The sequence below is a fragment of the Myotis daubentonii genome, chromosome 2 (genome assembly GCF_963259705.1).
Source record: "Myotis daubentonii chromosome 2, mMyoDau2.1, whole genome shotgun sequence".
Taxonomy (NCBI): domain Eukaryota; kingdom Metazoa; phylum Chordata; class Mammalia; order Chiroptera; family Vespertilionidae; genus Myotis; species Myotis daubentonii.
Genome location: NC_081841.1, coordinates 21,353,737 through 21,370,431, shown reverse-complemented (window position 1 = coordinate 21,370,431; position 16,695 = coordinate 21,353,737). Strand labels below are relative to the sequence as shown.

At 47.0% G+C, this 16,695-nt stretch overlaps 1 protein-coding gene across 1 annotated transcript in view; it reads left to right on the top strand.

Annotated features, from left to right (window-relative positions):
- Positions 1-16,695, top strand: part of VWF (von Willebrand factor) — a 119,320-nt gene that overhangs the window by 78,815 nt on the left and 23,810 nt on the right. Inside the window, exons 32-40 of the mRNA XM_059681979.1 lie at positions 32-196; positions 1,176-1,219; positions 1,979-2,156; positions 5,722-5,942; positions 7,138-7,330; positions 7,522-7,863; positions 9,381-9,580; positions 14,449-14,551; positions 16,063-16,137. Coding sequence (XP_059537962.1) covers positions 32-196; positions 1,176-1,219; positions 1,979-2,156; positions 5,722-5,942; positions 7,138-7,330; positions 7,522-7,863; positions 9,381-9,580; positions 14,449-14,551; positions 16,063-16,137 — 1,521 coding nt within the window. The remainder of the gene's footprint in view (positions 1-31; positions 197-1,175; positions 1,220-1,978; positions 2,157-5,721; positions 5,943-7,137; positions 7,331-7,521; positions 7,864-9,380; positions 9,581-14,448; positions 14,552-16,062; positions 16,138-16,695) is intronic.

The window sequence follows — 16,695 nt, the reverse complement described above, 5'->3', positions numbered from 1 at the left end:
GAGACCCTTTCTTGTTCCTCTGCTCACTCAGGAGTGACAGTGTTCCCTATCGGAATCGGGGATCGGTATGACCCAGCCCAGCTGAAGATCTTAGCAGGCCCAGGCGCCAGCTCCAACGTGGTGAAGCTCCAGCACATCGAAGACCTCCCTACCATAGTCACCCTGGGCAATTCCTTCCTCCACAAGCTGTGCTCTGGTGAGTCTGGTAATGTCTTTCTTCTTCCCCACTCTCAAAAAATTAAAAACAAAAGCAACAAAACCCATTTCAGACAAGATCGGGCGCGTTCAGGGTGGTATGGCCGTAGACACAAAACCCATTTCAGAGACCTGAGGGTGCTCAGGCACAAGATGTTGGTCTTGAAGGAAGATTGTTGTATAGACCAGGACCTTTAAGTTTCTGCTCATGAAAAGTGTGTACTATGAATCTCCAAGGGGCTACCAGTCAGCTTGCTGGGTAGAGCCCTCTTTCCTGTTCTAACTGCCCATCCAAACTTTAGCAGAAAAAGCCCATGCGCACTTGTGCACAGGGATCTTGGATAAAGGAGTAGAAAATAGAACAGGGAACCTCAGTATCCTGTAGATCATGGTCTTCTTCCTCATGCCCTAGACTCACTCTCAGCAAGAATATATGGGCCTTTAGAAACACAGTAACATAGAATCTAATATCAAAGTACCATAGTTTAAGTTGATTTAAGATTAGAAACCTTCTTTTAACCACATATGATTTATTTGACCTGGTTTAATATGCATTCCTAATGTAATTAGTGGTGAGTCAAAACCTACTACAGAATTATTGCCCTTTCCTCCTGGTAGGAATTTTCAAGATTCCTTTCAAGTGTTGAGGATCTTGCCTCATTTCCTCCCTGCTCCCCTGACTGGCACTGACATGGAAGAGGGAAAGGAGATACTGACTTTGAAAAAGCTTTATGAACCATCGTTATTGCTGTGTTATCACTATTGCTATCATCACTATTAGATAAACCACAAAGCCTGCCTGAAGAAGCATGGGATGCCACCTCTTATCAGGTGTACCCACATCCTCACTGTTAAACCCACTCAGATTATTTTCAGAGTTAAGTCAAGAACTAGCCCAGGTAGCCCATACAGACATTGTGAATGACTTAGACTTTCTGGGTGATGGGTGGGAACTCAGATCTGGTTTGTGTCTGTTTCAGGGCACATTGGAGTTTGCATGGATGAGGATGGAAATGAGAAGAGGGTAAGTTCCTTTTTGTTGACCTTGAAAGAAAAATCAGAAATGTATATTTTGGGCCCTTGTTCCTCCTTGTACACTTTTCTTTCCTTATGGTCTTGGTCCAGTTCTTTTTCTTACCAATATATTATATTCTGTTTGTTTTCTTTTTTGGGGGGCAGAGGGGATGGGTTCACCTGTGAATCTTGTGTTCTGTCTCCGATCTCCTTGCCATTTAGGCCTATTGTCAGGGGGAGGGAGGGAACTCCCTTCTCCGAGTCCTGCATGGAGAGAGAGAGAGACATGAACCGGTTCTTTTAAGTAGAGGCGCTTTGGGATTTGAGAAATGAAAAGACAGGATACAAATAGAATAAGCTGGGACTGGGTGTGGCGTCTGCCCTCTGATAGAGGGACAGACAGACACGCAGCACCAGAAGTAAATTTAATATATATTCGAGGTAACAGGAAGTTACATCACATCTGGGTGGGCCTTGAATTCCTGGCAACATAATAGGACCCACCCACCTTAGCACCTGGCGGGAAAAGTCAGACTGAGTGGCGTCCTAGCCTCTTGACTAGGACTGCCCCAGGGCATGGCTCTGCCTGTGCTCTGAGTTCAGCTGACATATTTAAAAAACGCTGAGAAAGTGCTTGCCAGCAGCCCTCCACAGCCTATGTCCAGGTTTTAGTTTCTATATGCTCAGAGGGGTCTTGGCCTGGTAGATGGGCTTAGAGTTGGAGCACCTCATCCTATGTTCTGCCTAAATCTGGTTCTTTCTTTTGCAGCCTGGGGATGTCTGGACCTTGCCAGACCAGTGCCACACAGTGACGTGCCTACCAGATGGCCAGACCTTGCTGAATAGTCATCGGGTCAACTGTGATCGGGGGCCAAGGCCTTCGTGCCCCAACAGCCAGTCCCCTGTCAGAGTAGAAGAGACCTGTGGCTGCCGCTGGACCTGCCCCTGTGAGTCCTTTGCTTCTCCAGCCTAGACAGTGCTAAAGGGGCAGTGCTTTTAGCTGGGATGTGCAGAAAGGTAGACTAGAAGCTAAGCACTCTCACTCCTCACCACACGCATGCACAGTGCTATCTTTACCCATGTTCACACCCTATCATATCCTCTGGACAGGTTTTCATTCAGTCCCAGGGATCCCTGTTCTCTTGCTGTGTCTTTGTTTTTATTTGTTTCTTTGTTTGTTTTTGTTAATCCTCACCTGAGTATATTTTCTTATTGATTTTAGATTGAGTAGAAGAGAATAAGGGAGGGAGAAGGAAGCGAAAGAGAGAAGAGAGAGAGAGAGAGAGAGAGAGAGAGAGAGAGAGAGAGAGAGAGAGAGCAGCGATGTGAGAGAGACAGACATTAATTGGTTGCCTCCTACATACACCCTGAATGGGGCTGGGATTGAATTTGCAACCCAGATATGCAAATTGATCGTGATCTTTTGCCGCAAGGCCAGCACTCTAACCACTGAGCAACACCAGCCAGGGCTCTTCCTATGTTTTTGTAGGGCACGTATGGTGGGCAGAGCCATTTTCATTCACTTGCCATGTGTGAGCTCACACAATTTCTTTACCTTGTGACTTATTACATTCTCCTTGAAGTTGGGGCTGGATTCCTCGACAATATTCATAGCTGGAGTATTTGGGATCCCTTGCAGCATGGATGTCAACAGGCCAGGAGCATTCAGTACGGTCATTTGGAAATGCCTGGTTGCTCAGGGACTTAGGGGAGTTTGAGTGGAAGAAGCTCTTGGAGAGGCCGCTCAGCTCTGACCGATAGTACATCCAGACCCACCATCTGTTAGTGGCTGTGCTGCCTTGGTGTTCAGGTGGAGATTGCCTGTCTGGGAGTGAGGGACGTTAGAGTAGCCTCACTGACTCACTAAACTGCTTCTAAGTTCTTTCTTGGGCTTTTATTTACCCACCACCATAGATGTGATCATGGTTTGTCTGGAAAGCTCACCTCCAACTTCATCTAGGTCCACAGTGAGCTTTCAAATCACATATGGCAGTGGTGCCTTCATGGGGGGATTTTCACGGAGTCCTCTTACATAGACGCAAGATGATTAGTATTCCCAAGTGGTGTTGTAATTGGAACCTTGAGAATTTGTTGATTACATGAGTGAATGAGTGGCAAATGAGGGAGTGCTGAGACCCAACCATTTGTTTTGGCTTTGGAAGTATTTCTTGTGTGCGATCTCTTAAGGGATCAAGTCAACATGGCCACTTGTACTGTTAGTCACTTGGCAGCTGAAAGGACACACGTGTTTTTAGGTGAACTTTCTTTACAGTGAGATTGTGAGCTCATGTCTTGCTTAGCTCCTCATGATTTCAATGAGTCATAGCACCCCTAGAACTTAACTTTGTTTCTTGGGCCAAGGCAGAGTAGAGCATTCACTTCACACGTTACAATTTTATTTTATTTTTTTGGAAATATGGTTCTATAATTTGCCACATTTTTTTTAATGTAATGCTTGTTCTTGTAAGCTTTCTCTAGGAAAAGATTTAATGACCATGTGTTACTTACCTGAGGCACTCTTCCTCTCAGAATCTCAGATTCCTAATCTATAAAAAGGAGGAAATGAAAATATAGGACTTCAAAGGGCCCATTCAGCTCTCAACTCTGTTTATCAGTGTGCACGTTGGTAACACTGCCTCTTTTTTTTTTCCCTTTTATGTAATGATGTTTACTTTGAATTTATATTAGTTCACACAAACACTCCATCCATGCTTTTGTTCCGGCCCTCCTGTCCAGTTTAAGAACCCATTGTGGCCCTCGAGTCAAAAAGTTTGCCCACCCCTGATCTAGATTCTGGACTTGTTGTTACAGCAGCTAGTGTTAATTGCCCTGATTATTGCACCAACATTGTCTCACTTAATCCTTATGACCACCCTGCAAGCTTGGCATCATCATCAGGGTTTTACAGATGGAAAGTCAGAGATTATGTCACCGGTCTGCGTCACTCAGCCAGTCCAGGTCTGACTCCAGAGCTCACACTTTTACCACCATATTATCAATGCCCTTCCCAGTCTTGGAAGAATTCTTGGAAAAGGCAAGTGTCTAGTGATTTGACAGAGAGAAAGAAAGAGTGAGGGCCAGGGAGGAGAAACAGCTCTGGTCTGTTAAAGGGAACGTGGTGAGCCCAGGAAACCTGTGGGGAGACCTGAGGAGACAGACATCTTGCCCCCATGGCCACACAGGGAAATTCTTAGGGCAAATTTTGAGGTTGAGATGGTTCCATTGTCTCATTTTCACTTATTTCATCTTGGTCTTCAGGATGCTGCCCCTAGACGGGCCTTCCTGGAGGTGGGGGCATCGGGGGAGGGAGGCCTGCTAGGGTGAGAGCCGAGGCCCAGCTTGCAGTTTCTATCCCTGTCCTGTGACTAGAGAGTTCCAGACCATGTGATCGCTGTGTCAGAGCTGCACACACAGGGAGCGCTCCGGAAGGGAACAGAGAGGAGGAAGCTGCCCGGGACACTTGGAAGTCACTGGGGCCAGGAGAGTCACAGGTGTGAGAGGAAGGAGTCACCAGGCCAGCCCCAGCCCCAGGGGCTGCTGCTGCAGAACCTAGTTCGTATCTACTCCCTCCACAGTCTGCCTGACCCCCCTCTCCTCCCAACTTCATACAACGTGCTCAGAAGGGACAGAACCCCCCCTGGATGCCCCTCTCCACTCTGTGTCGATGGTGACTTGGGCTTGAGTAGGGAGGTGTTTGAATGCTAGCTTGGTGGGTGCAGCATCCCCGAGGGTTGGAGTAGGAGAAGGCCATGGCAGACTTGCATTTTTTAATTTTTAAAGATATTTTCATTGATTTCAGAGAGGAAGGGAGAGGGAGAGAGAGAGATAGAAACATCAATGATGTGAGAGAATCATTGGTTGGCCGCCTCCCGCACACCCCCTCCTGGGAATTGAGCCCACAACCCGGGCATGTGCCCTGACTGGGAATTGAACCATGACCTCCTGGCTCATAGGTTGATGCTCAACCACTGAGCCACAGTGGCCGGGCTCCAAAGTGATTTGTAAGAAAATCACCATGTCAGGAAAGGTGAAGACTAGTCCATAGCTCTGTGAGCGTGGGATGCAGGAGGTTCGAACAGAACATTGGTAAAAACATCCACATCATTTCAGCTACTAGCAGTGTCTTCCCGCTCTGGTCCAGATGACCTCACGTCTCCAGTTTTTAGGGGTGTTGTTTTCCTTTCATGTTGGGGTCCTGCCCCAGCAGGTCCAGGGGTTCCCAAAGGTGTGGACAGAGTCGGCAAAGACTATCCACCCTCTTCCTACTGTGGAGTCCTATCCGTCCCGAGAATGGGGGGGTTTACCTAAGGGTCCCTGTTCGGGTGCCATATGTTGGGGTCCAGCCCCAGCAGGTCCAGGGGTTCTCAAAAGTGTGGATGGAGTCAGACAAAAAGGAATGACACGGAGGCAGCGTTCAGGTGATCATCATAGCCAGGTTCCTCCAACACTGCCTCTTTGTGTGGATGGGAGTTTGGATAATGTCACATTCCTCATTTGCTGTTCCCTGTCCAGGTGTGTGCATGGGCAGCTCTACCCGGCACATCGTGACCTTTGATGGGCAGAATTTCAAGCTGACGGGCAGCTGTTCATATGTTCTATTTCAAAATAAGGAGCAGGACCTGGAGCTGATTCTCCATAATGGTGCATGCAGCCCTGGGGCGAGGCAAGCATGCATGAAGTCCATTGAGGTGAAACATAATGGCCTCTCGGTTGAGCTCCACAGCGACATGGAGGTGAGGTGCCTTTTGTGGGTCCCATGGCAAGGCAGCTACATGGACATGGTGGCAGTTGGTTTTAGCTGGCACTCCTATTAGAGACGCAGCCTTCTGCCTAACTAGCAGAGTACCACCTTCTTTGGAGGGGCTTCTTGCCATCTCCCTTGTTTTGGTGTGATTTCATGTTGTTCTGGGCCCAGATTTGGTACCAATTTTAGGTAGCATTAAAATGTGAAGCTAGTGCCAGATTCTGGCACTGGTAGAAAATTGGGGTTGAAACCAGTACTGTTTACCCAGCAGGTATTATGAGCCCAGTGCCTCGGGCTTGTCAGCTTTCCAAAAGAAACTATTTAGTGCCTAAATTAGGGCATTTGGAAATATGTAGGGCCTCAAGAAAATGTATGGCTCCAAAATTCAAAAAGAAAACTGCAAAACCGGTTTAAATAAATGTTTGGTTAAATGCTTACTAAAGGTTATATTATGCCAATTTCTTTACTTGTTCATTTAGAAATCATAAATATTTCATTATGTGAAAACAACTTATAGGTTAGATCTCATTTTGCAAGAATTCTTGAATATGCACAGCAATCGCTGAAAAATCAGAGCTAGTCATATATTAAATGAGTAACTCACAGCCAAAATTTTAAAATTAGAAAGGAGAAAAAGCCTTCCAAAACGTTTATAACAAAAATAATATCGTGAAATGTGAATATATTGAATATGTTTGATATGCTGTGTGATGGGGCCTCCAAAGAGCTCCTAATGACTCTCCCCCACAAAACCAAACCAAACCAAACCAAACCAAACCAAACCAAACCAAACCAAACAAAAAACTTAAAATAGTCCTGTTAGTTGTTCCTGGAGACACTGATGAGCTGGCAAAATGGCAACTTTCCCACCCTATCCTGAAGGGGTTGTCCTCCCGCGTAGAGCACACAGAGACTCAAAGTTCAAGGTGCTTCAACCACTGGGCTTTCAGGTTCCAGGTTCATGGGTCTCTGTACAGTATTATAATAGTCTGTTTTCATGCCAAGCTCTTCAAAACTCCTTTATCTTAGAAGAGCTGCTGATAAACATCAGGGTTTGTGGATAACCCTAGAATTGAGTGTGGTGAATGTTGGAAACTGCTAGTAACTTCAGGAAGAAGCTAAGAGTGAAATTTTAGGATTCCTTATTGCTGTGACAACTGATCAATATTTTCTTCTTTGGGCAGGTGGGGGTGAATGGGATTCTGGTCTCTGTTCCTTACATGGGTGGGGACATGGAAGTCAACATCTATGGTGCCATCATGTATGAGATCAGATTCAATCGTCTTGGCCACATCTTCACATTCACTCCACAAAACAACGAGTTCCAGCTGCAACTCAGTCCCAAGACCTTTGCTTCAAAGATGTATGGTCTCTGTGGTAAGAATATCTTGAACTCTCCTTCCTTTTATATTTGTAAACCTTCCTTGCTCTACTCTCAGGACTCTTGGGACTATTTCTGGGTCCAGTAGCAAGTTTCAGATGCTGGTGGGGATGGAGAATGGCCAGGTCTCTGGCATCAATATGCTGGCACCCACAGCTACCAACCTTGTCTTTCCTTGTTTCTCTAGGGATCTGTGATGAGAATGGGGCCAATGACTTTATGCTGAGGGATGGCACAGTCACCACAGACTGGAAAAGGCTCGTCCAGGATTGGACTGTGCAGCAGCTGGGGAGGACATGCCAACCTGTTCCTGAGGAGGAGTGCCCCATCTCCAGCACCTCCCACTGCCAGGTCCTCCTCTCTGCACTGTTTGCTGAGTGCCACAAGGTCTTTGCTCCAGCCACATTTTATGCTATGTGCCAGCAGGACAGTTGCCACCTGGAGCAAGTGTGTGAGGCAATCGCCTCTTATGCCCACCTCTGTCGGACTAATGGGGTCTGTGTTGACTGGAGGACAACTGATTTCTGTGGTGAGTATCTAAATGTACCCCCTAAAATTTGTGAATACCAACTAATTGTGGGCTTTCTCAACTTCTCTGGTACTAGGATTCTTTATCTGGGTAATGAGGATCAAAATCCCGAATTTCTTCTGATCTAGGATTTCAGTTAGTATCAAAGAAGGTGGGAGATGTATAAGTAATTTGAGTGTTGAATTTCTATGTAAATGAAAACACGATCATTTCTATTAGTATTCTAGTGTTCAGAGAAATGTGATTGTAATGTGTTAGGCACAGACGGGCACCAGCAAAGTACAGAATAATCAGTCATTTTGAATTTAAAGTTCCACCAAGCTTTAGCAAAGCCTCGCAGAGTAGGCCATGCCTGAGCAGAATTTTGGAGTGTGAGTGGAATTTTGCCATTTGAATACCAAGAGTTTTCTTAGTTACAGATGCCACAGGGTAGATAGTTCCCCTTCAAGGTTAGCTTCCCTATTTGGACTCGAACTAATATAATCCCTTACTCTTATTTGGTGGGGAGGAAGGGGTAGAGAAATGAATATGTACAAGCATCTTGGAATCTCAGGGTTTATGAGTTTATAATTATACAGCTGTCAGCAACTCTTACATGGGGCTGGAGGACTTGGGCATCCTAGTCGCAGCTCAGCTGGTGATGGGCGCCAGTTTCTGCATCTTAGAATGAGAAAGTCGGACTAGACAACCCTTAGGTTCCTTTGAGCTCTGGTTTTCTGAGTGCATGTGGATGGTACTGCCCCCTTTCCATCTGCCTGCAGATCAAAGGGAAAATGTTAGTTTCTGAGTTACCTCTATCACCTTCTCTGCTTAGCTAATTTTTTGGTCTACCTCCTATTTATTGTGCATAGGAAAACCCTGGATGCTCAAAATCCTTGGAGACTTTCTCTGCCTTGGCACCATGAGAACCTGAGAAAGGGGCTGAGGAGGACCAGGGTGGGAGGAATGAATTACCTTGTAGCTTCTCTCCCAAGGCAATTCATCATACCTGTAGATTCCTTACTTCATTTTAAGAGGAGTTTGTAAGCATTAAATATAAATGTATTCAAAAGAAAGAACCATGATACTTCCTAAGGACACACAGGTTTTATAACCAGTTATGATTAAATTTGACTGCAAGTAACAGAGAAATAAAATTCTCTGTCACACAGTGATCAGAGGGAGGTGGCTCCAGCTGTTTCTTAGCCTCAAACTGGATTCTAGCTTTTTGCTCACCCTCACTTGGGTGTGGGTTTTCCTCATAGTTTAAAATGAAGCTCTAGTTATCATATCTAAGTTCTGAGAAGCAGAATGGGTGAAGGATGGAAAAGGGAAAAAGGGTATGCATAGTTGTTTTTTTGAAAAAAGATTCCTGGAGGCTGCTATAGGAGTCTACCCTTCTTCCATTCATAGGTCAAAACTTTGTCACATGACTACACTTAGTTGCAAGGAAAGTTGGGAAATGTAGTCTTCTCGGTGCCTCTATTTCCCTCTGGTGGGTGTGAGCCATCCAGAGTGACCTCCTTCTCCATCTGCAGCTATGTCCTGCCCACCATCCCTGGTGTACAACCATTGTGAGCATGGCTGCCCCCGGCACTGTGAGGGCAATTCAAGTTCCTGTGGGAACCATCCCTCGGAAGGTTGCTTCTGCCCCTCACACCAAGTCATGCTGGAAGGTAGCTGTGTCCCCGAGGAGGCCTGCACCCAGTGTGTCGGTGAGGATGGAGTCCGGCACCAGGTAGGAGCCCTGGTCTTTCACCTCCCATGGGCCTGCTTCTCTCTGGGTTCAGTAGGATGAAGTGTTCACCAGTGATTGGCCCCTTCTAACTTTAGCAGCAGGAGTTGACTCTTAAGGGGGTCATTAAGGGGTAGGGGAGCAGTATGACATAGTGGCTTTTGAGTTAGATCTTGGTTCATATCTTGAGTCTGTCATATATTAGCTATGTTACTACTATTGCTACTACTACTTTTATCATTATATTCATGGAAATAGATGCTATAGGAACCCAAGAGAGAATAGGAAAAGAATATTTTATATGGTGATGCCTACCATTATGATGATATATTATATACCTGGCATTGTACTAACCACTATCTATTCATTATCTCAAGATTTTTCAAAGGTGTGTTTTGCAGGATTTGTTACCTGTGGTCAAAAGCATTTAAAGAACACTAGTTAGACAAGTTAAATAGGTTTCCTTATTGTAGGGCTATTTAGAGTTTTTAATGTACTAATGTGTGGCAAGTATTTAAGAGGGTTTTCACTTCTCAAACTTATCTGACCATGGAACTTGTATGTGTGGTGGATGAGTGAATGTGTATGTGCATGTGGACTAGGACTAGTCTCTTGGACTAGGATTGCAAGAACACACTGGATATCTTGCATCATCTCATAAATACAAAACATCTATGAGAAAACTAATGCTTAGCTTAGGGCACTGCCCATGGACACAGTTTGTAAGTTATGGAGCTGGGTGTTGGACTCAGAATTTGAAGCTATGTCTGACTCCAGAGAACTTGCTTGCTCCAATATACGAAATTGCCCTTTTACTAGGTCTTTGTGTGTGTGTGTGTGTGTGTGTGGGGGGGGGGGGTTTGATTTGTGTGGAAGTCATCAATTCTTTTAGCCTTTAGGAATTATTGATACATTTTGAAAGGGTCCTCCCCCATCCTAAGATGACAGTCGTATCTCTCCACAGCATGTGTGTTTGTCGGATCTGGGGCATTGTGTGTCTGTGCACATGTGAGTCTGTGCTGTGGTTCTGTCCTTCATCCTTGAAAGTGATATTACAGAGCATGGTAGAGGGAGGAATACATTTGGCTTCTAGCAAAGGAGAATGTGTTCTATGATCATGTACTGATCCCCAGACCTAACATCTCTGTCATCACCAAGGAGGGCTTTATCACTAAGTGATAGGGTTTGGTGACTTGCCACTATGTTTAATCACCGCTAGGAGAGCTCCTGGGAAGGCCAGCTAACCAAACTGGGGAATGATGAAAGCAACAATTCCAGTAACTACACTGTTCCTCCCTGACACTATAAGCCAGGAAATGGACTATTTTATTTGATTCTCCCCAAAGCTCTGTCGAAATGTTATTATATGTCCCACTGAATGGAAGAGGAAACTGAGGCTCAGATGGCACAAGGTGATAAAACTGGAATTCTTATTCACTGCACCTGGTCATCCCGTAGTGTCCTAGCCTGACATTGATCTCATCAGAACCCTGAGCTAACCTCTGAGCTAACTGGGAGTGCAGGTCAGCACGGGCATCCATTAGGCTGTTACTTGGGTGGCTCCACCTGCTCTGTTTTGTTGTTGGGCTCTATCCCATTTATTTTCACTGTGGGACAGATAAACTCAGAGGGAAGCCCAGTCATACTCTACTGCTGTATTTCAGCTTGCCAATTTAAGTGACTTCCTGTACCACAGTATTCTCCAAACAAGCTGATAGAACCTTACACTGCTCTCCCTGCTTTGCACAGCTCCTGCACTCCTGCTGGGCTCCAGGGATGTGTACCATTCCCAGGTGGGGCTAGCACCCAGTGGCAATTGCAGACTGGCTTTGCTGCTGGTGGTAATATACTCTCAGAGGGAGGCAGATGTGGTCTCTCCTCCCTTCCTTCACATCCTGACGAGAAGTCAGCTCAAGTTTGCAAAGTGTCTCTGGCTCTGTGGCCACCAGCTGTCTGCAGGGCGCTGAAAGCAGGAAGCTTGTGAATTTTATTTTAGTGTCTCTACCCCTCTTTTCTCCACTCCTCTCTGGCCCTGTTTCCCCTTTCCCTGCTCCCTCATCTTCAGTGCAACACATCGGGAATATGCATTGACATGGTATAAAGAATGCTTCCAAATAGTGCGCTATTTTTGATATAGAAACTGTCTTATAAAAATATTTTAAAATCAAGTAACATAAAATGAATTAATTAAAACTATGAAGGGAACACAGCCAGTTGTAGTTATTTCAGAAAATACTACAGCTTACACAAATGAAAACAAGTATCTTATCCAGCCACCTGCAATTGCAGCTTTTACTTTCAAAGTAGAGTTAAGAACAAAAAAATCTAATATGAAAAATATTTCCATTAAATGAAATTTTTTAAAATGAAAAACAAAGGCCAGAATTTTTTTTCCTTCAGGGAAATAAACCAGGGTATAAATCTCTTGTGGTAACATCGGAAGGGCAAAATATTTACCAGTTTCCATAGCTCTTGTTTAGTTTACAAAGTGCACTGTAAAGACGGGAGCCTTTGTTGCCGGCTCAGAAGGGATCCAGAGCCGTGCTGGCTGTTCCTCTCTCCGTGTTGGGGAGCAGGGGGTGCTGTGCAGAGCAAGTACTGCTTCAGCTCAGCTCAGCAAGAACTGCCTCCTTCACCCAGAAGCCTGACGCCTCTGCCTGGAGCCTCCCTTTCTCTCTGATCTCTGGTGTTCTGTAACCTATACATTTCACTTGCATCTTCTCTTAAATTCTCAGCTGTGGGCTTGTATTCCTTCTGTGACCTTGGGCTTTGAAGACTTCTAGGTTCCCTTGCCGTATTCTCTGTGGGCCATTCCTTTGTCATCTAAATCTTTAACTCCAGCTAGCTCTCATACCTGTTCTCCTGCCTCAGTAATTGTCACATCCTGGCCCTGGAACCTGGCGGGTGAGACAGGGCTGCCTGGAGTTGGCCTGTGCTGGTGCAGGAGCGCCATCTGCTGGCCCACTTGCTGCATAACCCGGCATGTTAGGCCCCTGTACAGCTGGCTGCTGGCGGTTTTTAGAAGCTTAGCGTTAGCCAGAAAGGGCTTTTCCAGGGTCCCAAGAGTCTGTCTCCTGTCTCAGACAGGCCTCCTTAAAGCTGCCTGGGAAAATAAAAATCCCCGGAGGAGGAGGTTTAGCACCTGTGTTTGGTCATCTATTGTGGTGTTGCCCATTCTCAGGATAGTTGTAGCATTATTTACTCTTAAATTTAGATATCTGAAGTCCACAAAAACAGGCTCTTTAAAAAGCCTTCTTTAAAAGAGAGAAAAACCCCTCAAAACACATAACCTTTGCCATTTAAAAGTCGGGATACCACCCTCCCACTTCCCTTACCCTCCCCCCCCCCCCCATTTACTGTTTCTTGGCATCACCCAGAGGCCTGAGGGAATGAGCGATGCTTCCCCACCCCTGCCCCTCTGCCTGGCCTCTCTGCTCCCACCTCTGAGGCCAGCACCCAGGGCCCCTCTCTGTGTCTTCCTGGCCCCCAGAAACACTGGAATAGCAGCCCCTGCAGCCATTGTTTTTTGTTTTTTTGTTTCCTATTCCTAGTCCCTCCCTCTCAGTCCTGCTACCCTCACCATGTTGGCCCTTATTTAACACTCTTCCTGGGAAGCAGGGTCCTGCTTATAAAACTCCAGGGCTGCCCCTTGCCCACCAACTCAAGCTCCTCAAGTGGGCAGGGAAGGCCTCTACAATTGTCCACTGACACACAGGACATTCTCCCCTCTGTTCCACACCCAGAATTCTTTCTCCTCCCCAAGCTCCCCCCCCCCCACCCCCATACTCCACCTCCCACCCTTCACAGGCACGCCTTCAGGAGGCCTCTCTGAGGGCCCAAACCCTAGTGAACTGCTCTTCTTTGCCCTCCTGTCGCCCTTTTATTTTTCATTCTAAAAATCGCTTTATAGAGATAGAGTTTACATATAATAAACAGCAGCTAATAAAGTGTACAGTTTGGTGAGTTTTGACACGTGCACACTCCTGTAAAACCACCATCGCAACCAGGACAAGGGACATTTTCATCATTCCCCAAGGTTTCCTTGTGCCCGCTTTAATACGTCCCCTGACCCCCAGCTCCCATCCCCAGGCAACCACTGGTCTGCTTTCTGTCACTATAGATTTGTTTATATTTTCTGGAATTTCATATAAATGGAATCCTGTAGTATATACTACTTTTTTGGCCTGGCTTCTTTCACTCAGCATAACACTGTTGAGATCCACCTGTGTGTGTATTGTACTTCGATAGTCTGCGTAGTAGACTATTAATGGCTAAGTAGTATTCCACAGTGTGGATGTATCACACTTCATTTATCTCAGGCAGCTTTTCATGCGTGATCTTATTTCCTCAAGTTGACTGTATTTATCCAATGTCTGTCACTCCCACAGTCCCAGCAGCGTCAGGCACTGTGACTGCCTGTGAGTGGCAGGTGTAGAACATGTGGTGTCTGGGGCCAGAATGCCAGGTTCAAATCCTGGGTGTGCCACCTGGTCATGTTCCTTCTCTGTGACTCAATTTCATCATTTATACATGAAGATAATAATAGTGCTTGCCTGATAGGGTTATGATAAGGAACATAAAGTGAATAAACATACAGTCTCTAGGAAAAATATCTCGAACATATCTAATGCTAATTATTATCAGGAGGCAGCAGAACATGTTGTTAAAAGGATGGATTCGCGGTTCAAACCCTACCTCTGCTGGTTCAACCCCAGGACTGCAAGTGCCTCAACTTTCTTGTTTGATAAGTGGAGATAATAAAAATATCCTCGCGACAAGGTTGTAGTGAAGGTGGGGGAACTGACTTCCATTTACTCCAGGGCTTTCTGCCCTAATGTCCTGCACCCCTTCTGAACCTCATTTTCTCTCAGTTCCTGGAAACCTGGGTCCCAGACCACCAGCCCTGCCAGATCTGCACGTGCCTCAGCGGGCGGAAGGTCAACTGCACCTCGCACCCCTGCCCCACGGCCAGAGGTGAGCTCACCCTCCCTGGGCCACCCTCCAGGCCCTGCAGCCACCAGATCCACATGTGGATTTCCTGGGCCTGGCCTGTTTCCCAGGCCAGCCCACCCTTCCTTACCTCTCTGGGATGGGGTTCCCCTTGTCCCACACCTGGAATAGCTGCTCTCGGAGCTTAACCCTGCTCTCCTGTCCCACCTTGGCCCTCAGACTAGAGTCTCCTGTTGCGCACATTCAGGGGTCAACAGCCTCATTCTCAGAAATCCCACAGCCTGATACTTCACGGCCTCCCATGTAGGGCCTGTGCTGGTTTCTGTGGATGATAGTCTGCTATATATATATATTACTAGATGACTGGTGCACAGAATTCATGCACGGGTAGGATTCCTAGGCCTGGCTGGCAATCAGGGCCGATTGGGGCCCTCTGGTTGCCAGCTGGGGCCTTCCTTTGTTTCTTGCTGCCCCCTGATGGTCAGCACACATCATAGCGAGCAACCGAACTCCTGGTCTCCTCGTCGAACTCCTGAGAACACTTTGCATATTATATATATACTAGGGGCCCGGTGCATGAAATTCGTGCACTGGGTGTGTCGGTGGGGGGAGTGTCCCTCAGCCCAGCCTGCCCCCTCTCACATACTGGGAGCCCTCAGGCGTTGACCCCCATCACCCTCCAATCGCAGGATCGGCCCCTTGCCCAGGCCGGACGCCTCTGGCCTAGGCGTCCGGCCCGGGCAGCGGGGACCTGCAGTGGCAGCGGAGGGCGCTGCAATTGCGCGGGCTCCGCCCCTGCCCCTGCAGGATGCCTCTGGCTGAGGCGTCCGGCCCGGGCAGCGGGGACCCACAGCTGCAGCGGCCCTGCAATCGTGGGCTTCGCTTTAGGCCCAGGCAAGGGGCCCCTAGCTCCTGGGACTGCCAGCTTCGACCTTGCCCAGCTCCCATCACTGGCTCCACCCCTACTTCCTGCTATCACTGGCCAGGGCGGAAAAGGCACCTGATTCTCCAATCATGGCTGGGGGGCAGGGCAAAGGTGGCCTCAGGGCCACCTTTGCCCTGCCCCCCAGCTCTTAGCTCCCCCCTGGGTTTCTGATCACTGTCAGTGGCAGGGGGCTTCTTCCTGCTTTCCCTTTCGCCTCCCTGCATTGTGCCTACATATGCAAATTAACCGCCATCTTGTTGACAGTTAACTGCCAATCTTAGTTGGCAGTTAATTTGCATATAGCCCTGATTAGCCAATGAAAAGGGTATCGCCGTACGCCAATTACCATTTTTCTCTTTTATTAGTTTTGATATATAGATTGTTGACACTATTACAGATGCCCCCATCCTCCCCACCTTTGCCCACCTCCACCCAGCCCCTGCCACCCCTCCCCTGGCCTTCACTGCTCTGTTGTCTGTGCCCATGGGCTAAGTATATTTATATTCTTTGGCTGCTCTCTTCACCTTCTCTGAGAGTCTGCCATATTTTAGATCCTGCTCCAGGCTGTACCACTGTTTATTTCTCTGACTTGTGTGGCATTCTTTTCCAGCTCCCACATGTGGCCCATGTGAAGTGGCTCGCCTCCACCAGAACGCAGACCAGTGCTGCCCGGAGTATGAATGTGGTATGTGTCCCACCTTGGGCATTCTCCAGGGCCCAGGCCCCAGCCCCAGGTGAATGATGTGGGCGCTGCAAGAGACATATGGTCTCAGGCACAGGGTGTGAGAAAGGAGGTGGGCAAGAGCTGACTGGATTTTCCAAATAATGGAAAGAGTAACCTCTAGAAAATAGGATTTGCTGCCTAGAGAAGTTTTGCAGTAAATCATTAAATGTCAGATTTGAAAGCATTAAATAAAGAATGGGGTAATCACTGGTGGAGGAAGTGCTCAGAAATGGACTGAAGAGAAAGTTAGGCCAAAGTAGCCCATTTCCCTTTTCCTTTCTGAGGACCTTAGATGTGGAGAAGGCCACCTTGATTTCAGCAGGTTATTTGTCAAAGGGTTTCATTATTGGCTTGCGAACTGCATAGTGAATAATAGGCTGAATAATGCTATAAGTAAATGAATCCAGAGCTGATAGAATTAGGTTTAACATGACAGGAAACCTCTGATGACCCGTCCCTGTCCTGTCTAGTGTGTTTGTTAATTGTAAAATTTGCAGTGAGGCAGATCTTACAGGGTGA